Below are 23586 nucleotides of genomic sequence, written 5' to 3' on the forward strand. Positions count from 1 at the left end.
ATCACTTCTAGCCCAGAGGATTAGCCAATGACATCCAGCACAACAACAAACTGCAAATGGAATTCACCAGGGAAAAAAAGAAGTACAGCAAAAGGACAACATAGTAGGGTACAATTAGCTCTGGCCAAGAGCAAAGAAACTAGGATCCTAGCCCTAAGCCGACTGCGATGAGATGTGATGACTGTAATTGAGTCACGTAACTTCTTGGGGCTTCAGTTTCTTTGCCTAAAATAGTCAAATTACCAATTACCTTGGAAAGGGAAGGAGAAATGACCCGAGCTGATTCTTTTTGCTCCTGAACCTGTTCATAAAGATGATTTTGCTTAACTTTGTACTTTTGGACCCTTCTCTCCTGAATGCTGATTCTCAAAATCCTGAGCTAAATGGCATTATTCCTGTTTTACAAAGAAAGTGAGGCCCCAGATTGTTTTGAAAATCAATATTCAAAAAAAAGAAAGAAAGAAAAGAAAATCAATATTCAGAGCAAATGAGCAGCAGATCAACACAAGTCATTTCCCCCTCCCATTCTCTCAGTAAGTAATTCTCACAATGAGGATAACTACTTAGTTGGCTTTCTCAGCTTTTATAATCCTAAAATAGAGCGATGCAGGTGAAAATACAAAGAATAGGGACGCCTGGGTGGCTCAGTTGGTTAAGCAGCTGCCTTCGGCTCAGGTCATGATCCCAGCGTCCTGGGATCGAGTCCCACATCGGGCTCCTTGCTTGGCAGGGAGCCTGCTTCTCCCTCTGCCTTTGCCTGCCATTCTGTCTGCCTGTGCTTGCTCTCTCTCCCCCTCTCTCTAATAAATAAATAAAATCTTTAAAAAAAAAAAAATACAAAGAATACCCTCGATCTGGATAGTACCTGGAAAGATGCCATGCCCTTAAGGACATGGAATGTTTTCCATTTACAGCACTTCCCAGGGCACATTCTAGGAGCACAGTGAAGGTACTATTGAGTTAATCAACTTAGTCAAGGAGTATCACTGCCCCATCTGGATACAGATCAACTAAAAGATAATCTTCATGCTCACCTATCCACAGCTCTGTCTAGCAAGTAAAACAGAGCCTGAAGTACCACATGTTGGACTGACTTGTGGGGGTGATGCAATCTGGCAGTGAAGAGGGCAATGGAGGCTCCTGTTGGGTCCCGAACATTCTAGAAGCAAATAAAATGAGAAATATTTAGAAACTAAATAGAAAATCACCACAATCACTTAGGCTTCTTATATCCTAGTCAAAAATTTCTTATGAAAAGAAGAGATGCTGGCAATACTTCTCTGACTTGCATCAGTTACCCCAGGAAGAGAATATTTATCTCATCCCATACCTGATTCTTAGCAGTCCCTGGATCTTATTTGTGTGATAGAGAAAAACTATATTCCCTTAATTTGTCAATGGCAGAGAGATTAAAGGATGGTCTACACTGGCTGCCTAGCTAATTTCCCCAACAGGATAGCAAAAGAAACACAAATCAGGGGAAAACCACAGAATACAATCATGGTTTCCATGCTCTGCCTTAAAAGTACCATTGTATACTTACTCAAAAGGCTGTGATCTCTAGGTGGAGAAAGCTAAAATCCAGTAAGGATGGGCCTCTGAACCACTGCGTACCCACCCAAAGACCTCAACTAACTGTAATGGACCAATGAAGAAACTCTGCTTGACCTATGATTCTCAATAATTTCACTTATCACTAGGATTATTTTGTGCAAACTGCATAGCTGTTTCATGTTTGCTCCTGAATGTTGAGACTTTCAGACTCAGGAAAAGTTATCTAGGAACAAAATCCAAAGAGGACAATGGCTACAAAAGGAAGTAATGAGACACTACAAAAAGAGTTCATAAAGACTCACTAAGATGGTGAATTTCCCACTAAGGATCTCAGAACGGAGAGGTTCCTCATGAGGTTTCAGCTTCACAATGCCTTCCTTCCTTCGTGTTTCCTAAGAATAAAGCACAGCAAGATAAATTAATATGAAAATACTGTATATCCAGGAGAGCTTTATGTAAACATCAAAACTCAGGGGCGCCTGGGTGGCTCAGTGGGTTAAGCCGCTGCCTTCGGCTCAGGTCATGATCTCAGGGTCCTGGGATCGAGTCCCACATCGGGCTCCCTGCTCAGCAGGGAGCCTGCTTCCTCCTCTCTCTCTGCCTGCCTCTCTGCCTACTTGTGATCTCTCTCTGTCAAATAAATAAATAAAATCTTTAAAAAAAAAAAAAACAAATAAACATCAAAACTCAGAAATAAGGGACTTTAAGAAGTCAACTAATTGACCCACAAATTCCTTTGTAAGACCCTTTAGGCCAACTGAGTGTTATCTGAATTTTCCTCCAATGCCACCTTATCAGCCTCTTATGTTTCATATTTTCCTTTAAATTAGTGCCAATGCTGGGGCGCCTGGGTGGCTCAGTGGGTTAAGCCTCTGCCTTCGGCTCAGGTCATGATCCCAGAGTCCTGGGATCGAACCCCACATTGGGCTCTCTGCTCAGCAGGGAGCCTGCTTCCTTACCGCTCCCACCCCCCGCCTGCCTCTCTGCCAACTGTGATCTCTGTCAAAGAAATAAAGAAAATCTTTTTTAAAAAATAAATAAATAAATAAATAAGTGCCGATCCTAACCCCAAAGACCAACTAAAATGTATTGTTAGAGTGCGGTTCTTTTTTTTTTTTTTTTTTTAAAGATTTTATTTATTTGTCAGAGAGAGAGAGGGAGCGAGAGCGAGCACAGGCAGATAGAATGGCAGTCAGAGACAGAGGGAGAAGCAGGCTCCCTGCCGAGCAAGGAGCCCGATGTGGGACTCGATCCCAGGACGCTGGAATCATGACCTGAGCCGAAGGCAGCTGCTTAACCAACTGAGCCACCCAGGCGTCCCTAGAGTGCAGTTTTTTTTTTTTTTTTAAGATTTTATTTATTTATTTGACAGAGAGAGATCACAAGTAGATGGAGAGGCAGGCAGAGAGAGAGAGAGGAGGAAGCAGGCTCCCTGCTGAGCAGAGAGCCTGATGTGGGACTCGATCCCAGGACCCTGAGATCATAACCTGAGCCGAAGGCAGCGGCCTAACCCACTGAGCCACCCAGGCGCCCCCTAGAGTGCAGTTTTTAAACATACATTAAAAGTTCTTGGGGCGCCTGGGTGGCTCAGTGGGTTAAGCCGCTGCCTTCGGCTCAGGTCATGATCTCAGGGTCCTGGGATCGAGTCCCACATCGGGCTCTCTGCTCAGTGGGAGGCCTGCTTCCCTTCCTCTCTCTGCCTGCCTCTCTGCCTACTTGTGATCTCTCTCTGTCAAATAAATAAATAAAATCTATAAAAGTTCTTAAACATACATCAGCAGTGATAATGCAGCAAGATATTAAATATGCACCCCAAAAATGTCTGGAAGCAGACATCGTCACACATCCTCACCATCAGTCCCCTCGATAGGTTCTCCAACAAGACCTACCATGACCTCATTTTTCTTATCTCCACAGCAAGATTCTTTAAGCTCATCCTCAGTTTCCTTATACTCAGTCTGCTACTTTCTCATTGTCCACAATCTAACTACCGTACCAAGAGCTGCCGCTCCATGGCCAGGACCTTTCTTCCTGTCAGTGAACCTAGCGGGCATTTCAGCTGTCCTTTTACATGACAAGGTTGACCATTCACCTTCCCTTTCCCCTAAGACAGTCTCTATCAGAGACAGAAAATATGCCCTCAGTTCTCCTATTTCTTCAACTACTGCTGCTAAGTCTCCTTTTTTTTCTTTTAAGAGAGAGTGATGCGGGAGGGACAGGGAGTCACACGGGGCCTGAGATCATGACCTGAGTTGGACACTTAACCCACTGAGCCACCTAGGTGGCTACCCACCCTTGTGGGGTTTTTTGTTCACTTGCATTCATTTACTCACTCAGTTCATTCCCTGGCTCATTCATTTATTCTGCAAATATCTGTAGAATTATTATGTGCCAGGCACTGAGCTAAGTGCAAGGAACACATTGGTGAATGGAACACACTAGGTCTTTGTTTATATTCTTGCCCAATCCATCCCTAAAATCAAATTCAAATGCCTTCAGAGGCAGGGCAGCAAGTGAAGACAGTATTTGTACTAGGATTACAGGAAAGTACATGCCCTACCTAAATTACTCAAGTTCAACTTTTAAGATAATACTGAACCAAAGATAGCAAAAAGTCTGAGGTGACATTCAGCCCTACATATCTTCTCCTTACATTTTCCTAGAATGACCTCACCTTTTCTCATGGCTCCAATATTCAGCTCTACTTTGGTCACTCAAAATCTCTACTTCTGGTCCAGATTTCTTTTCTGAATCCCATTCCAACTTCTTGGAGAACAAGTCTATTTGGGTATACCAAGGACACTTCAGACTTAACATGATCAAACCGAACTCATGACCCTGCCTCCCCACACACCTGCACTATTTCAGTGCCCGCTAAAATTAGTGAATGCTACTACCATTTATCCTGCCACCCACCCACGTTAAAGACCTGGAACACCTGACTCTTCTTTCCTTATACATCAGTTTAAGCAATCCTGTTTTACCAATTTCATTTCTAGGATCTGCCCATTTTTTCCTCTATCTCCGCTGACACTACACTTAATGACACCAAAATCATTTCGCTCCCTGTAAATACAATGGCCTTCTATTGGTCTGTTTCCAGTACAGCCCTTCTGATCCATTCTCTAAAGCACACTGAGAAAATAGAATGCAAATCTGATCAACTTATTCTGCTGTATTTAACCTTCATTGAATTTCTCTGCCCTTAAAAACAAAACAAAACCAAAAAAAAAACAGATACTCTATGATCTGGCCTTGTTTACTTTCACTGCTCAATCTCTTGACATGTCACCCCTCTCCCAGTGAGCATTTCTGCTCAGCTCAATTTCTCTACTGTCAACTAGGAATCTAACTTGCTATTCTCTCTGCTATATTCCCCTATCTGTCCAATTCTTACTCCATTCTTCAGATCTTAATTTAGAAATAAATTCCTTCAAAAAGGCTTCTTTGACCCTTCTAAGTAAATGTGCACGTAAATGTGCATCCGCACAACCAAGTAGTGCCCTATCATAACTTTCTATAACTGTCTGTCTACTTTTTCTTTCTAAATAATAATCTCTGGGGGCACCTGAGTGGCTCAGTGGGTTAAAGCCTCTGCCTTTGGCTCGGGTCATGATCCCAGATCCTGAGATAGAGCCCCACCTCAGGCTCTCTACTCAGCGGGGAGCCTGCTTCCTCTTCTCTCTCTCTGCCTGCCTCTCTGCCTACTTGTGATCTCTGTCAAATAAATAAATAAAATCTTAAAAAAAAAAAAATCTCTGCACCTGGAACATAGTACATATATAATAAACATCTGTTGAAAAAATGAGTTAATATTGTAGGAGATGACCCACAAGATAGGCATAAGCGAGCTTTTAGTCTTGAACTAATCCTGGCACACTTTATCCTCCTTTTTCAATTTAGAGAGATTCTATAGCTCTTTAGGATTTTCTGACTTCAAGGTAGGGCGCCTAGATACTGATCTGCTTTTGTTTTATGAGAGTGGGGCTCAGAGAAGTGGGGCTATGAGAAGACTCAGAGAACCACTTCGTGGAATATGTGGCACAGTAAACAGCAACACAGAGAGCCCAACTGCCACAGTGTCGGTACCTCCCCCCAAGCTACGTACTCTGTAGGAGTGGAACAACTCTATGGCGCGTAGCACATCAAACTTCCGGGCCATGAGGAACTTGACAGCCACATTCCAAGAGAGGGGGGAAACATTGTACTGAACTGTCCACTTGTTAATCTCTTCAAGAAACTGCTTGGTTGCCTGTTTGACAAAGAAAATAAAGAAAATTTAGTTATTAGGGAACATATTTATGGAAACAACAAGCAAGAAAAAAATATCATCCCTTCCTCAAGCAAGTCTGAACCCAATGTTTCCTACAGGGAGCAAGTAAAGATAAAAGCTGGAAAACCAGTCTGAAAGCAGAAATAGTTAAAATTCATACTATGAAATGAAGCCAGAAGCCAGAGCCAGGTTCAGACAGCAGGGCTTAGCACAGGGATGCATGAAGAAAAAAATGAGGGGGGAGACCAAGGCACCCAAATAGAATGCAAATTACTGGCCCCAAAGCAAAAAACCCTGCAGTCTGCTTTTTTTGTTTTTTTGTTTGTTGTTGTCTTTTTCCTTTTTTTTTTTTTTTTTTAAGATAAAAGAAGGTAGATGGGCTCCTAGAAGGGATATTGCATAAGGTGCACGACAGTACAGCAACCGCAGCTGCTGTTTTGGGTCCCAACAAGCCAACTCCATACAGAAAAACCATCAGAAAATGGTTTTGGCTTTGGAATTAGCAATACTATTTGAGAGCAGCAAAGCTATTAAGAATTTAACAAATCAAAAGGCCAACTGTTCTTTGCGCTGACTGACCCCACAGGAACTTCATGTTTCAGTGGCAGCCCAAAAACCAGACACTAGTGCCCAGAGTCACTAATAGCCCCTCTGGATAGTGGTTGCTGGGGGGAGGGTGGAGGACCTCATATTGGTGGGGAGGAGTAGGAAATTTTCATTTTCACTATCTGATCCCAAGCTGGCAAGATGCCTGTTTTTAGAACTGTCCCTATCTCTTGATTAACCCATGTCCTTCTACCCCCTTTCAACTATTTCTCTTTACATTTATAACCAGTTTCTGCTCTAGCCAAACTACTCTTCTGTTTCTTCAGTTTTTTGTTTTTTTTTTTTTAAAGATTTTTTATTTATTTATTTGAGAGAGACAGTGAGAGAGAGCATAAGCGAGGAGAAGGTCAGAGAGCGAAGCAGACTCCCCATGGAGCTGGGAGCCTGATGTGGGACTCGATCCCGGGACTCCAGGATCACGCCCTGAGCCGAAGGCAGTCGTCCAACCAACTGCGCCACCCAGGCGTCCCGTTTCTTCAGTTTTTGAATAGGATTTACATCAGGATTTCTTTCTTAAGACTTTTTTTTATTTTTTTAAGTAATCTTTACACCCAATGTGGAGCTCGAACTCATAACCCCAGGACCAAAAGTTACACACTTCACGGACTGAGCCAGCCAAGCACCACTACATTGGGATTTTTTTTTTTTTTAAGATTATTTATTTATTTATTTGACAGACAGAGATCACAAGTAGGCAGAGATGCAGGCAGAGAGAGAGGAAGGGAAGCAGGCTCCCTGCCAAGCAGAGAGCCCGATGCAGGGCTCGATCCCAGGACCCTGGGATCATGACCTGAGCAGAAGGCAGAGGCTTTAACCCACTGAGCCATCCAGGCGCCCATACATTGGGATTTTTTGCATGTATATTCTCAATCACTAAACACTTTCTGCATGGCTATCTGGTCCCTTCCACCCAGAAACTTTTCTCACATGTTGGTCCAAAATGTGACCAACTTGATGAGAATTCTGAAACTTAAATTGATCAACCAATCAACCCAGAGTTAAGATGTATGTATTTATTTAAAGACTGTACTTATTTATTTGACAGAGAAAGTGAGCATAAGCAGGGGACGTGGCAGCCTAAAGGAGAGGGAAAAGCAGGTTCCTAGCTAAACAGGAAGCCCAATGTGATGCAGGGGCTCCATCCCAGGAGCCCAGGATTATGACATGAGCCAAAGGCAGATGCTTAACTGGGTGAGCCACCCAGGTGCCCCATTAAGATGCATTTATTTTATTTTATTTTTTTAAAGATTTTATTCACTTGACAGAGAGATCATAAGTAGGCAGAGAGGCAGACACAGAGAGAGAGAGAGAGGGAAGCAGGCCCCCCGTTGAGCAGAGCCCAAGGGGCTCGATCCCAGGACTCCGGGATCATGACCTGAGCTGAAGGCAGAGGCTTAACCCACTGAGCCACCCAGGCCCCCCAAGATGTATTTATTTTATTATTTTTTTAAGATTTTATTTATTTGACAGAGAGTGAGAAAGAAGGAGAGAGAAAGAACAAGCAGGGGGGATGGCAAGCAGAGAGAGAGAGAGAAGCAGACTCCTGCTGAGCAAGGAGCCCAATGCGGGGTTGATCCCAAGACCCTGGGACCATGACATGGGCTGAAGACAGCCGCTTAACTGACTGAGCCACCCAGGCGCCCCAATTAAGATGTATTTATTAGGGGCACCTAGATGGCTCAGTGGGTTAAGCCTCTGCCTTCAGCTCAGATCATGATCTCAGGGTCCTGGGATTGAGTCCCACATTGGGCTCTCTGCTCAGCAGGGAGCCTGCTTTCCCTCTCTCTCTCTGCCTGCCTCTCTGCCTACTTATGACCTCAAATAAATAAATAAAATCTTTTTAAAAAAAGATGTATTTATTAAACTATTACATATTTATTAACTACTTTTTAATATCTGTGCTAAGAAATACAAGGAATGCAAAAATAAGGTTTGCTTTAAAAGGTGTGATACTGGGGCACCTGGGTGGTTCAGTCATTAAACATCTGCCTTTGGTTCAGGTCATGATCCCAGCGTCCTGGGATTGAGCCACATATGGGCTCCCTGCTCAGCGGGGGGCCTGCCTCTCCCTCGCTCCTTGCTCTTTCTCTGTCATTAAAAAAAAAAAATCTTAAAAAAAAAAAAAAAAGGTGTGACACCAACCTACTGTGTGGCCATAAACAAGGTAATTCTCTCTTCATGTCTAATTTTTCAATTGAAGAACAAGGGGAGGGATACCTGCGTGGCTCACTTGGTTAAGCATCTGCCTTCATTTCAGGTCCTGGAATGGAGGCCCAGGTCAGGTACCCTGCTCAGTGGGGAGTCTGCTGCTCCCTCTCCCTTTGCCACTCTCCCACCACTCATGCTCTCTCTCTCAAATGAATAAATAAAATCTTAAATAAGGAAGGAAGGGAGAGAGGGAGGAAAGAAGGAGAAAGAAAGACAAGGGGAGAGAGAGTAACAAGCAACTGACCTACTTCAGAATCTTGGCAGCAGATACAATTCAAATTGCAAATACAATTCAAATTGCTATGTAGTAGTATTTAAACAACTAGCAAATTAGAGTCCCAGGAATAAGAGAGCACCTGATTATTCCCCAATTTCTAGGAAAGAAAAAAGATACTCTGTAAACCATAGTAAAATCTAAGAGGCCTAACTGCACCTGAGCTTTAGAACCTTCCAACTGAGGCAATATAACTTATACCTCTGGAAAAGGAGGGAACCAGCAAATCTGATCAGGCAAGCGCATAAAAAAAGCCAAGAAATAAAGGTCATGAAGAAAAGCTTTCAGATGATCACTTTGGCCCAGAACCAGTTTAAGTCTGACCAGAGCAATGAGTCCCAGAGAAGACAACAGGACAAACTTAGAATGCTCCACCAGAAAACAGTTTGAGTTGCCTCTATGGGGTGAGTGGCCAGCATCAGAATGAGGAAAGACGGAAGAGAAGAGAAGTGGGCACAGAAAGATCCCAGAAACAAAACTTCAGCCAGCCCAGAAGGTCCCCAGGAGATTCTATAAAGAGTTATTTGTTTTTTAATTAACATATCATCTTTAAATCTGGTCCTCTCCTGGGCCTGGCTGAAGCTGCCTATAGAATAAAACACCAAGTAAGAGCAGAACATACTTTTCCCCCTTTCTAATAAAAATAATAAACAGACAAATCAATATGCAGTTAGGAGGGGGAAATATAGTTAAATAACTGGGGGGTGATATGAACTCTTAACACATCCAATTACTAAGATGATTTTTCATTTTTCATAAATTAGCCATGCCTCAATAAGAGACTTGCAGATTTCACACACTTCCTTCAAAGTAGGTACATATTGTCTTCCTTCTTATTAAACTCAGCTCTTTCAAAGTTCTTAATGTCCTGTAGCTCCCAAGGGCTGTTGCCTTGAGCTGACCTCTGTCCCCTGCTGGTCAGGATGTTATTCTTGGCTTTAAGCACGGGAACAATTCCTCCTGATTTGGCCTGACTAGGCCTTGCATGAAGAGAGTCCAGTGTACTATAAACAGTGATGTGATATTTACAAATGCACATATACACACACAGCATCTGTTATGTTCAGCCTCAGATTCACAATCCTGTATCCCTAGCCCTCTTGAGGAAGAGACAAACCTCTTAAAGAAGTCAGAAAAGATGGCCTCAGCTTCAACAGCCTTTCTCTAGAAAGTTAATAAGATTGCCTCCTCTATTTACACATGAATTCAGCACAACCACTAAGTATAGACCAATTTGTGGTCCTGTTGGTACCAGAGAAACAAGTCCCAGCAATTTTAATGAGCAACACACTCTTCATAAGGGATAATCGAAATTCCTGAAATTAATATTGTGTTATTTCCTGGTGAACAGAGTCAAAAGATGAGTCACAGCTTATAAAATACTTTAACTCAAGGTCAATGGTTTGAATCTATCTAGGTTTATGAGTTAACAGTAAGTTGTTAACACCTGGCAGCTAAGGCATGGTCACAGTTCAAACAGCTTTGGTCTTCTTTTAGGAAAAAGGTCTGAACTAAAGTACAGAAAAACTAACATTACCACTTACAACCTTCTTCAACCCACTTTTCAGGTACAGTTAAGATTTGTTTCAGCATTGGGCACCTGCGTGGCTCAGTCGGTTAAGCGTCTGCCTTCAGCTTGGATCATGATCCTAAGGTCCTGCGATCAAGCCCCGTATCTGGCTCCCGGCTTGGCGGGAGGCCTGCTTCTCCCTCTCCTGCTCCCCCTGCTTTTGTTCCTTCTCTCTCTCTCTCTGTCGAATTAAATAAGTAAAATCTTTAAAAAATTCCAAAAAAAAAAAAGATTTGTTTCAGCATTGTCAAAAGCTTACTATAATTACATACTATTCCCATAATGATGTTTAAATAGATAAAAACAAGTTTTTTGACTACAGCCATGAGGATAAAAAGATACTTGAGAACATGCTATAAAATGGCTGAGATATTGGTCAATTAAGTGGACTGTACCCTAGACACTAACCACTAAATATGTTACTGGAAAGAACAAAATCAAAAGTCTTCATGTTACCTCAAATTTCCAAGAGCATGAGATTATGATTTTGAGATGAGCTCTAGACAAAGGACTAACCAACTAAAAGATCAAGAAAAAGGTGTTGGCATGTTTGGTTCCACAGCATCTTAAATCCTGTGCTCCAACACAAAGGGTAGAGAATGAAGAGCCAGACCTATAACAAACCTAATTTGAAAGAAACAGAAAACTTCTGCCTCCTGAGATTATCAGCCACAGAACCACCAAAAGAATAAATCTACTAGTCTAGTGGGTTTGGGAGTCAGAAAGAACCCATCCTCTCATTCATCGCTGTGTGATATTTGGTAAGTATTTTAACCTCTCTGAGCCTCAATGTCCTCATCTGTAAAGATAAGGCATGAATGAGAAAACAGATAGAAAAGCACCACAGTATCTGGCAAGTAGTAGATACCACAGTATCTGAATGGATGCTCATTCTCTTTTTCTTTTTTTTTTTTTTTAAAGATTTTATTTATTTATTTGACAGAGAGAGATCACAAGTAGACAGAGAGGCAGGCAGAGAGAGAGAGAGAGGGAAGCAGGCTCCCCGCTGAGCAGAAAGCCCGATGTGGGACTTGATCCCAGGACCCTGGGATCATGACCCGAGCCGAAGGCAGCAGCTTAACCCACTGAGCCACCCAGGTGCCCCCTCATTCTCTTTTTCTTTACTACAGTCATTTTACATTAAAATTTATTTCAATAGTCAGGAGTTCTGCAGATTCAAGTGATCTGTTTCTCTTTAGCCTTTACGAATTCAATCTCTCTAATCCACTTTATCCAAAAGCATAAATTTAAATTCGAAACCTCCAATGTGTGTTCAACTGCAAGACAAAGTCTCTAAAGGAACAACTTCTCATTCAGGTCTGCACAAGACAGAAGAAGCTGGGTCGGTAAGTACTTATACCAGCACCACCACCACCCCCGCCCCCATCTCTAAATCCTTTTGTCCCTACTTTCAGACTCCACTGGCAGCTCTGGGGATTAACACTACCATCCCAAGCATTAAACTGACTAGAGGCTTTTTCTTGTTAAAATAAAGGAACAACTTAGTGCAGGACACACGCCATGGAAAAAACGCAGCTACCCTGCACTGAATACCTGAATAAGGACAGTGATTCAATAGAAGACTCTGCGACTGCCTGTTACCTCCAACATGTTTTTTGTTTTTTGGGTTTTTTTTAATATTTTATTTATTTATTTGACAGAGAGCTAGAGAGAGAGCACAAGTAAGCAGAGTGGCAGGGAGAGAGAAGCAGGCTCTCTGCTGAGCAGGGAGCCCGATGTAGGGCTCGATCCCAGGACCCTGGAATCATGACCTGAGCCGAAGGCAGCCACTTAACCAGCTGAGCCACCCGGGCGCCCCTCCAACATGTTTTTGATATTATCTCTGTATTTCATCAAATACGCTTTTTTCTCATTAGGATCAGTGACAGACGCATTTTAAACTATCTTTATCTTGTGCCTGTTTTCCTATCTTTCCTTCATTGCAAACAGTTGTATTTTGTTTTTTCTTTAAATATTTCATTTATTTGACGGGGAGAGAGAGAAAAAGAGAGAGCGAGCAAGCATGTGCACAGGAGCAGGGGGAGTGGCAGGCAGAGGGAGAGGGAGAGAGAGAAGCAGGCTCCCCACTAAAAAGGGAGCCCAATGCGGGGCTCAACTGGGATCATGACCTGAGCTAAAGGGCAGACATGACACTTAACCGACTGAGCCAACCAGGCGCCCCACGACTGTTGTTTATTGTTAAACCTAAACTCTTTAATTCGTATCAATCTGCTGGGAAACAGAATCTGAGCTAAGACACAGTAGCTTGCTACCATGAAGCAAGGTGATATTTGTTCCATTTCTAAACTGAAAACTATAATCTTTCCATTAGTCCTTCGTTATTGTGCCAAATATGGAAATAAACCAAGTTCCTTTCAATTAATGTTTACTTATTATCTCAAATATCTTTACTTTACCAGGAAAGATTTGCCTTCCCTTAAAATCTAATTTTGGGGCACCTGGGTTAAGTGTCTGCCCTTCAGCTTGAGTAGTGATCTCAGGGTCCTGGGATCCAACCCCACATGGGGCTCCCTGCTCTCCTCACCACTTGTACAGGGGGTGGGGGGATGGAGGGGGAATTACATTTTTTTAAAAGATTTTATTTAGGCATTTGAGAGAGAGGGAAAGACTGCAGCAGGGAGGGACAGAGAGAAAAAGAAGCAGACTCCCTGCTGAGCAGGAAGCCCAACTTGAGGCTAGATCCAAGGACCCGGAGATCATGACCCAAACTGAGGGCAGAAGCTCGAACAACTAAGCAACCCAGTAATCGTAAAATTACAAGAAAATGTAATTTTAGAAGAGCCAATGCCTTCCTTTTTCTAAATTTTAATTCCAGTATAATTAACATAGTGTTAGGTTAGTTTCAGGCATAAGATATACTGATTCAATTCCATATATTATTACTCAGAGCTCATCAAGATAAGTTCACTCTGAGCTAATGCTTTCTTCCAAAATTTATTTACCTAGAGGCGGCTGGGTGGCTCAGTTATTACGCCTCTGCCTGAGGATCAGGTCATGATCCCAGAGTCCTGGAATCTAGACTCCCCCACATCCAGTTGGGCTCCCTGCTTCTCCCTCTCCCACTCTCCCTGCTTGTATTCCCTCTCTCGCTGTCTCTCTCTCTCTGTGTCAAATAAATAAATAAAATCTTTAAAATAAATAAAACTTTAAAAAAATAAAATAAATAAAACATTTTATTTATTTTAGAGAGAGCACACCCAAGTTGGGGGCGGGGCAGAGGGAAAGACTCTTCAAGTAGACTCCCTGCTAAGCATGGAGCCCATCACCAATAGGGATGGAAGGGGGCAAGGAATCTCACAACCCAGGAGATCATGACCTGAACCAAAACCAAGAGTCCAATGCTTAACTGCCTGAGCCGCCCAGGCACCTGGAGCCAGTGCTTTCGTAAATAGGATTTTACTGCATCTGGGAAGGAAAAAGTTTTAAGAAAAATTTCTGCTTTGACCTTATTTTAAAACAAAGTAATAACGGAAATTTGCAAAAAAAAGGAAAATGTTATCCATGATCCCATCCTCTTATACAGTTATTTTCATATTTTTAATAATTTAAAAATTAATGTCAACATGGGCGCCTGGGTGGCTCAGTGGGTTAAGCCGCTGCCTTCGGCTCGGGTCATGATCTCGGGGTCCTGGGATCGAGTCCCACGTCGGGCTCTCTGCTCGGCAGGGAGCCTGCTTCCTCATCTCTCTCTCTCTGCCTGCCTCTCTGCCTACTTGTGATCTCTCTCTGTCAAATAAATAAATAAAATCTTTAAAAAAAAATTAATGTCAACAGAAAAATACCAATAAATATATAATTTTCTAAATATACATTCCACAACCTTCACCGCCCCCACAGACACAACTCTTGGTGGGTGGAAAGAAAGAGGGACTATTCAAGTGTGTATTGTTCTAGTTGAGGGACTCCTGGCCTCTCTGGCAAGCTGCCATAACTAGCAGCAATAGTATTCCCTTCAAGTCTACTGAACAGTAGAACTCTTTCAGGCAGGCAGTCAAGTAGTCAAGCAAACATTCAAAAGTATTTGCTGAAGACCTACTCTGTGCTAAGCAGTATGGTAGCTGTAGAGGAGACACAATTTAGAGAGATAAAGACCCTATTCTGAGCAGTTTACAGTCATTTAAATATGGAGACAGATTATAAATAATCATTGTCATATAATTCTATACATTCTAGGACATATCTACAGAGTGCTATGGAATTCAAACTATCTCTAGGACAATATATGTATTTTTTTAACCTTTTTAGAGGTGTGCCTTGAAGGATGAGTAGGAATTTCCCAGAAGGACACAAGCATTCTAGTTGGAAGAAAACAAAACGTGCAGAGACAGTCTCTAGAAATAATAGGAATTATTGAGGACACAGTGTAGCTGGTGTGTCCTGTTTGTACGACAGAGAATGGAGGGAAGGAGCTGACTTGGAGACTAAGCCACAATTGGAAGGCCCTCATATACTGTTCTCCAGATTCCAGGCACAATCCTATAGGTATGAAGGAGTCAAGAGAGATCTGTTAAGCAAAGGGCAGAGATGATAACTTTGGTCCTCCTGCCCGCCCCCCACAGAATTGTTAGCGATAGGAAAGCCAAACTGGAAAAGGAAAATCTAGCAGTAGGGAAGCAAGTCTATGAAGGCAGGAATCGTTGTCTATTTTATTCACTAGTTCCTAGCACTATGCCTGGCACAAATAAACATCTCTAATAACGTCTCCTAACAAATATGTTTGACAAGTGAATGATGAACAGAATTCTGAAGAACATTAACACTGAAGAAAGAGGAGGAAGAACCAAGAAACTTTCCAGATTTACATTTAAAAATACCAGTGATTACCTCTGAAACCAGTAATACATTATATGTTAACTGATTTTAAACTTTTTTTTTTTTTTAAGACTTTAAAGGTCACAAGTAGGCAGAGAGGCAGGCAGAGGGAGGGGTGGGGGGGAAGCAGGCTCCCTGCTGACCAGAGAGCCAGATGCAGGGCTCCTAGGACCCTGAGACCATGACCTGAGCCGAAGGCAGAGGCTTAACCCACTGAACCACCCAGGCACCCCTGTTAACTGTATTTAAATAAAAATTTTTAAAAATTAAAAAATACCAGGAGCCTGGGTGGCTCAGTGGGTTAAGCCTCTGCCTTCGGCTCAGGTCATGATCTCAGGGTCCTGGGATAGAGTCCCGCATCGGGCTCTCTGCTCAGCAAGGAGCCTGCTTCCCTCTCTCTCTCTCTCTCTGCCTGCCTCTCTGTCTACTTGTAATCTCTCTCTGTCAAATAAATAAATAAAATCTTTTAAAAAAATTTTTAAAAATACCAATGACCACTGAGTATCAAAGAAATGTAAATTATTATTTTTAAAAGATTTTATTTTTATTAATTTGATAGTGAGATAAGGAGAGAGCATAAGCTGGGTGGAGAGAAAGAAGCAGGCTCCCCACTGAATAAGAAGCACTATGTGGGACTCATCCCAGGACCCAGGTATCATGACGTGAGGGGATCACCACCTGAGGGGATCACTACAACCTGAGCCTAAGGCTCTCAAAACACTGAGCCAGGGGCGCCTGGGTGGCTCAGTGGGTTAAGCCACTGCCTTCTGCTCGGGTCATGATCTCAGGGTCCTGGGATCGAGTCCCGCATCGGGCTCTCTGCTCGGCGGGGAGCCTGCTTCCTCCTCTCTCTCTCTGCCTGCCTCTCTGCCTACTTGTAATCTCTCTCTGTCAAAGAAATAAATAAAATCTTAAAAAAAAAAAAACAAAAAAAAAACACTGAGCCACCCAGGTGCCCAAAGAAATGTAAATTAAAAAGCAAAAGGGGTGGGGCACCTGGGTGGCTCAGTAGGTTAAGGCCTCTGCTTTCATCTCTGGTCATGATCCCAGGGTCTTGGGCTCGAGCCCCGACTTGGGCTCTCTGCTCGGCAGGGAGCCTGCTTCCTCCTCTCTCTCTGCCTGCCTCTCTGCCTACTTGTGATCTCTGTCTGTCAAATAAATAATAAATAAAATCTTCAAAAAAAAAAAAAACAAGAGGGGTTCCTGGGTGGCTCAGTCCTTAAGCATCTGCCTTCAGCTCAGGTCATGATCCCATGGTCCTTCGAAGAGCCCCACTTCAGGCTTCCTGCTTGATCCAAAGCCTGCTTCTCCCTCTCCCACTCCCCCTGCTTGTGTTCCCTCTTTCGCTGTCTCTCTCTCTGTCAAATCAATAAAATCTTTTAAATAATTAAAAATAAAATAAAAAAAAAGAGTTACCAAATATCCACTATTTTTTTAAAAATACCAAAAGACTCAGATTAGTTTTAAATAATGTTCTCTTGGGGAGTCTGGATGGCTCAGTGGGTTAAAGCCTCTGCCTTTGGCTCAGGTCATGATCTCAGGGTCTTGGGATTAAGCCCCAAGTCGGGCTCTCTGCTCAGTGGGGAGCCTGCTTTCTCCTCTGTTTCTCTCTCTATCTCTCTGGCCTGCCTCTCTGCCTACTTGTGATCTCTGTCAAATAAATAAATAAAATCTTTAAAAATAAATAAAGTTATCTTAAACCTTCATGGGACAAATAGCTCTCATGTTACATAAAGTGCAGTATAACAGAGTAACTACATATCATAACCAAAGAAGGCATATCCCAGGAATGAAAAAGCAATTTTCATATTAACAAATACTAAAGGAGAAACAGTATATAATCTTCTCAACAGATGATGAAAATGATGGGATAAAATTCAACACCTATTTATGATTTTACTTTTTAATGTAACAAACTAGGAATAAAGGGAATTACCTTAATTTGGTAAGGGTTATCTAATGGAAACTTAAGCAATCATCACATTAAATAATGAAACATTAGAAGTATTTTTTTTTAATAATTTTTTTTTAAGATTTTATTTATTTATTTGACAGAGAGAAATCACAAGTAGATGGAGAGGCAGGCAGAGAGAGAGAGAGGGAAGCAGGCTCCCTGTTGAGCAGAGAGCCCGATGCGGGACTCGATCCCAGGACCCTGAGATCATGACCTGAGCCGAAGGCAGCGGCTTAACCCACTGAGCCACCCAGGCGCCCAGAAGTATTTTTTTTTCTGTTAAAGATTGAAAGACCAGGAGGCTGTGTACCTACCCCTACTATGCAACATTGTACAGAAGGTCATATACTGCAACTAAGACAAAAGAAATCTGGTGCATAAATAAAGGAATTTTAAAGAACAGAATAAAATTCAGAAATAAGCCTACATATATATATATATATATATATATATATATATATATATATACACGCACACACACACAGGATTTTTGAAATCCATCCTTTGTATATGTATGATAAAGTAATATGCCGATTAATTAAATGTATTTTTTTTTAAGATTTTATTTATTTGACAGAGAGAGATCACAAGCAGGCAGAGAGGCAGGCAGAGAGAGAGGAGGAAGCAGGTTCCCCGCTGAGCAGAGAGCCTGATGCGGGGCTCGATCCCAGGACCCTGAGATCATGACCTGAGCCGAAGGCAGCAGCTTAACCCACTGAGCCACCCAGGCGCCCCTAAATGTATATTTTTAAAAAGCACATTATATGAATTTGTTCATTTAGATGCATTAATACCTAAAGAAGGATACACAAAAACCTAATAATACTGATCACCTCTGGGGAGAGGAACTGAATTGAAGCTGGGAAACAGGCTAGAAAAATAGAAACATTCATGTCTTTTCAATTTTAAGCCATGTCCATGCATAATCAAGTCAAAAGCTAAATAAAATGTATAGATTTAAAAAGACATACGTTAAAAAGATGCCATTTGTCTACCAATTAACAAACAAAAAAAAAAGGACTAAAACCACAGTATAGGCAATAATATGGGAAATAGGTAAATACAATGTGGCAACTATATAAAATTCATGTTACTTCTTTGTAACAATTTGGCACTGACAAAGCAGTTTTAAAAGTGCAAACACGGGGCACCTGGGTGGCTCAGTAGGTTAAGCCTCTGCCTTCTGCTCAGGTCATGATCCCGGGGTCCTGGGATAGTGCTGAGTTCTCTGCTCAACAGGGAGCCTGCTTCCCCTTCTCTCTCTCCCTGCCTCTCTGCCTACTTGTGATCTCTGTCTGTCAAATAAGTAAATAAAAATCTTAAAAAAATAAAAGTGCAAACCCTATGACCCTCACCATCCTCTCCAGGAATCTGGTGAACAGAAATACAAGCATGAGGTACAAGGCAGACAAACGTACATACACAGGTATGGGTTCATGTTTCTACTTTTTGCCTTTAGAAACAATGTTGCCATGAATACTGGATATGTGGATATTCACTGTAGCTTTTTTCTTCCTTTAAGATTTATTTATAAGAGAGAACATGAGCAGAGGGGAAAGACAGAGGGAAAGAGACACAAACCTGAAGCAGACTCCCTGATGAGCAGGGAGCCTGACCGGAACAGAAATCAAGAGTTCGCCACCCAATCTACTGAGTCACCCAGGCACCTCTGTAGCATTGTTTCTAATGATAAAATGTTAGAAATAGGGTGCCTGGATGGCTCAGTGTAGGTTAAGCCGCTGCCTTCGGCTCAGGTCATGATCTCAGGGTCCTGGGATCGAGCCCCGCATCCGGCTCTCTGCTCGGCAGGGAGCCTGCTTCCTCCTCTCTCTCTCTGCCTGCCTCTCTGCCTACTTGTGAGCTCTCTCTGTCAAATAAATAAATAAGATCTTTTAAAAAAAAAATGTTAGAGGGGCGCCTGGGTGGCTCAGTGGGTTAAGCCGCTGCCTTCGGCTCAGGTCATGATCTCAGGGTCCTGGGATCGAGTCCCGCATCAGGCTCTCTGCTCAGCAGGGAGCCTGCTTCCCTCTTTCTCTCTCTCTCTGCCTGCCTCTCTGTCTACTTGTAATCTCTCTCTGTCAAATAAATAAATAAAATCTTTAAAAAAAAAAAATGTTAGAAATAACCTAAATGACCAACTATAAATAAGAAAAGTCCATGTAATACACCACTATGCAGCTAAAACGCTTTTTGTTTGTTTGTTTGTTAAAAACACTAAGACACTCCAATATGCCATTAATCTGTAAAACACTGAAACAAAACCTTTTGTTTCCACATTTTTAAATTTTCTTCTAGAAGGAATAAAATGGAAAAATATACATGAATTTCAACTTCAATCCAAAATAGTTCTATTTGCTTAAATTACTATCAATATACTTAAATTATACTATAATTACCACTACCACTAGAGACTTTCTAAAACTGAAAAAATAATAATAATAATAATAATCAAAACCTTCATGGATAGCCCTCCAAATTTCTAACAACAACAACAAAAAGCTGGAAATTAAAACCAAAACCAAATCTGTACAGCCATTTCTAACTATAAATTGTTCTCATTTTAATGGTAATAACTGACTTTTTCATTTATTTTCCTTTTTAAAAAATTTTAATTCCAATTAACATTGTTATATTAGTTTCAGGTGTATTATAGAGTGATTTAATTCCATGTTACTCAGCGCTCTTCATGATAAGTGTACTCTTAATCCCCATCACCTAGGTCATCTACCCCCTCATCCACCTCCTCCCGGTAACCATCTATTTGTTCTCTATAGTTCTGAGTCTGGTTTGGGGGGGGTTTTTGTTTTGTTTTGGTTTAGTTTGGTTTGTCTCTCTCATTTTTTTTTTTTTGCCTTTGGTTGTTTCTTAAATTCTAAATATGAGTATTTGTCTTTCTCTGACTGGCTTATTTCACTTAGCATTATAATTCACATATAGCATTATAACTCACATACAGCATTATAACTCTCTAGATCCATTTGTGTTGCTGCAAATGCCAAGATTTCATTCTTTTTTATGTCTGAATAATATTCCACTCTGTGGGGGGGGCGTGGGGGTGTGTGTGTGCGCGCATGCACGCATCTTTATCCATTCATCAACTGATGGACACTTGGACTGATTCCATATCTTGACTATTGTAAACAATGATGCAATAACCATAAGGGTACCATTTATTCCTTTGAATCAGTGTTTTTATAGGCTCTGAGTAAAGACCCAGGAATGCGATAACTGGATCACAGGGTAGTTCTGTATTTTTTAATTTTATTTTATTTGAGCGAGCAAGCAAGCACAGCAGGATGAGGGGATGCAGACAACACTGAGTGAAGGGGAGAAGCAGGCTCCCTGCTGAGCAGAGAGCCTGATGCGGGGCTCTATCCCAGGACCCTGAGATCATGACCTGAGCCAAAGGCTTAACCCTCTGAACCACCCAGGCTTCCCTATGGTATCCATGTACTACGAGAGATATAAAATCTCTATAAAACCTCTTTCTTTTACACATGAAGAGACCAAGTGAACGTCAAACTTAAAGCCACAAATCCATTCAAAAATACTAAGGCCAGGGACATCTGGCTGGCTCAGTAGGTCAAGCATGTGACTCTTGATCTTAGGGTCGAGCTGGAGCTCCACACTGGGTGCAGAGATTACCTAAAAACAAATACATAAATAAATGAAATGAAATGAAATTACAGTTTACTTTTAAAAAAAATGCTAAAGCCACGGGCGCCTGGGTGGCTCAGTGGGTTCAAGCCTCTGCCTTCAGCTCAGGTCATGATCCCAGGTCCCGAAATCAAGCTTTGCATCAGGCTCTCTGCTCGGCAGGAGCCTGCTTTCTCATCTCTCTGCCTGCCTCTCTGCCTACTCGTGATCTCTGTCAAATAAATAAATACAATCTTTAAAAAAAATGCTAAGGCCATGAAGAAAGGCCTAACACCAACCTCCTGATGAAATAAAATGGGAATGGTACTAAAACTCCAAACTCTTCCATCTACTACATCGAGCTCTGTGTAAGAACCAAAAAGAAAAAAAGCTAAATGCTATTAAAGGACTAATATCACACCAAGAACTGGACAGCAGGAAATTCAAAGTAGGGCTGACCAAGTTTTAAGCTTCCCACAAGAGTTCAAAGCTTCAGGAAGCTTTGAAGGGCCAAAATTAATTGAGCTAGTAAACGTGAAAATCTCCCCAGTGTTAAAAACTTCCTAACAAGTGGAGTGAAGGGCTAGGGTTTATCAGCACTCCAACAGTGAAGTGTGAAGACCCCAGATCAGAAATAGCCAGTTTTCAATTGAGAAGCAAAAGATGTTCTATTCCTTTCAAAATGCGATTTCTGTCTCTGCTGGCTCATGATTCCCATCCACATGTAAAAGAGCATTTATCACTTATTACAGTAAAGAAAACAATTTAAATCCATTCACTTCTTGCTTCTCTCAGTTCACATAGGCCAAAGAGTATGGTCCAGCAAGAAATAACAAAGGTACCACCCAGGTGTGAAACATTTAACATGCACCAAAGAAGGAAATGTACCACACCACACTCAACAGCCTTGGCAAACTAAGTATTATTAACCACATGAAGAAAGCATACAGAACTTAAGCAAGCTGTCCAAAGTCACTCAATTAATAAATGACAGAGCTAAGGTGTTTAGGTCTGAATCGAAGTCTTTTCAAATCCTTACCACAGTAGAGAAATACAAGACACATATCATTCATCTAGTCAGATAATATATATGTCATATGTTTGCCTAGCCACAAAATTACTCTGGAAGGATAGATATGTAAGAAACTGGTACCACTGGTCATCTCTGTGGGGGAAAAATACCTTACTCTGCCCTTCAAGGTCCTTCTAGATGGACAGAGAATCAAATTGACATTAGACAGATTAATAGGAGAAAATCAAATTTAATGAAGTATGTATGGGGAATCCACAGAGACAAGAAATTCCAAAGCAATGAGACAACAAGAAGTTTACAGGGGCTAAGGAGAGGGGTAAGTCTGAGGATACAAAGGGGAAGAAAGCCATTAGCTGGAAGGTGAAAAGAGACACTGTGAAAAACAAAGGTTGCCCTATTATGCAGATAAGTTTCTTAGGTAAAGGGGAGCCTGTGTTAATAGCTCTCTTCTTCCTCGTAGGCTATTCTTTCCAATGTAAATTTAGGCAGCACAGGACCGAGAAGAGAGCTTTTCCTCAATGGAGAGCATCCATTGGGTTTTGATTATTTTAACCCAAAATAACGCTCTTGCCAAAGTGGCCTCTCTTGGAGCAGCCTACATCTCAAAGAAGAACTAGGTGGCTGAAACACATGGCAAGAGAAGGGAATATTTACCATTTTCTCTTCTGCACCTTTTTAAGTTTAAATCATGTGGTTTCATTTACTAAAAAAACAAACAAACCTAAAATGTATTAATTTTATATAGCTTTCAACTAAAATATATATAATAGGGATATTTGAACATAATGCTTTAAGAAGTATTTTAAACTATGCCACCCAATGGTAAGTTTGTTGATAGTCTTCACATCAGGGCAAAAAAGAATGAGATAGGGAGCGCTACAAAGGGATAAACGATTAGAGCTGCTTTTAGGAACTCCTAGCCCTAAACACCAGGATGCTCCAAAGTACTGCAGGAACTGTGCCACGCTTTCTTGCTAGAGGCATTTGTGAAAAGCATGTTTAGTAAACACAAGCTGGCATCTCTCCTCTCAGGCTTAAAAACCTGACTCTCCAGATAAAAGTTATCAAAGAGGACAAAGAACTCTCAGAGACAATGGAGGAAATGATTCAACAAGAAAGCAAGGAAGTAAACATTTCTAAATTGTCTTAAGAGAAAATTCACATGAAGAAGTTGAGGGGTGGGGCGCCTGGGTGGCTCAGTGGGTTAAGCCGCTGCCTTCGGCTCGGTCATGATCTCAGGGTCCTGGGATCGAGTCCCGCATCGGGCTCTCTGCTCAGCAGGGAGCCTGCTTCCCTCTCTCTCTCTCTGCCTGCCTCTCCGTCTACTTGTGATTTCTCTCTGTCAAATAAATAAATAAAATCTTTAAAAAAAAAAAAAGTTGAGGGGTAGAAGACTATAACACAGAGGAGAAAAAGAAAAAAACAGAAATCTGGAGAATAAACAGAAAGCTCCTCACCATCCGCAAAAGCACAATCATCCAGGTTTCCAGATTAAGTCAAGGGGAATAGCGGGGAGAGGGGACAAATAGTTGGTCATTCTCCATAAAGAAAAACCTGAAGGCAGCTTACCAGCTGCTACCCATTCCAGTTAATGAAGGAATGAACTTAACAACCAGAAGACAGGTGCCTGCATGGCTCAGTCCGT

At 41.8% G+C, this 23586-nt stretch overlaps 1 protein-coding gene across 1 annotated transcript in view; it reads right to left on the reverse strand.

The window, feature by feature from the left end:
• Window positions 1–23586, reverse strand: part of PTPN9 (protein tyrosine phosphatase non-receptor type 9) — an 85031-nt gene that overhangs the window by 38286 nt on the left and 23159 nt on the right. The window contains exons 2-4 of the mRNA XM_044231997.1: window positions 5663–5806; window positions 1857–1946; window positions 1035–1159 (exon numbers count right to left, since the gene is read on the reverse strand). Of these exons, the coding sequence (XP_044087932.1) occupies window positions 1035–1159; window positions 1857–1946; window positions 5663–5806 (359 nt within the window). The remainder of the gene's footprint in view (window positions 1–1034; window positions 1160–1856; window positions 1947–5662; window positions 5807–23586) is intronic.

The sequence above is a fragment of the Neovison vison genome, chromosome 13, assembly GCF_020171115.1.
Source record: "Neovison vison isolate M4711 chromosome 13, ASM_NN_V1, whole genome shotgun sequence".
Taxonomy (NCBI): domain Eukaryota; kingdom Metazoa; phylum Chordata; class Mammalia; order Carnivora; family Mustelidae; genus Neogale; species Neogale vison.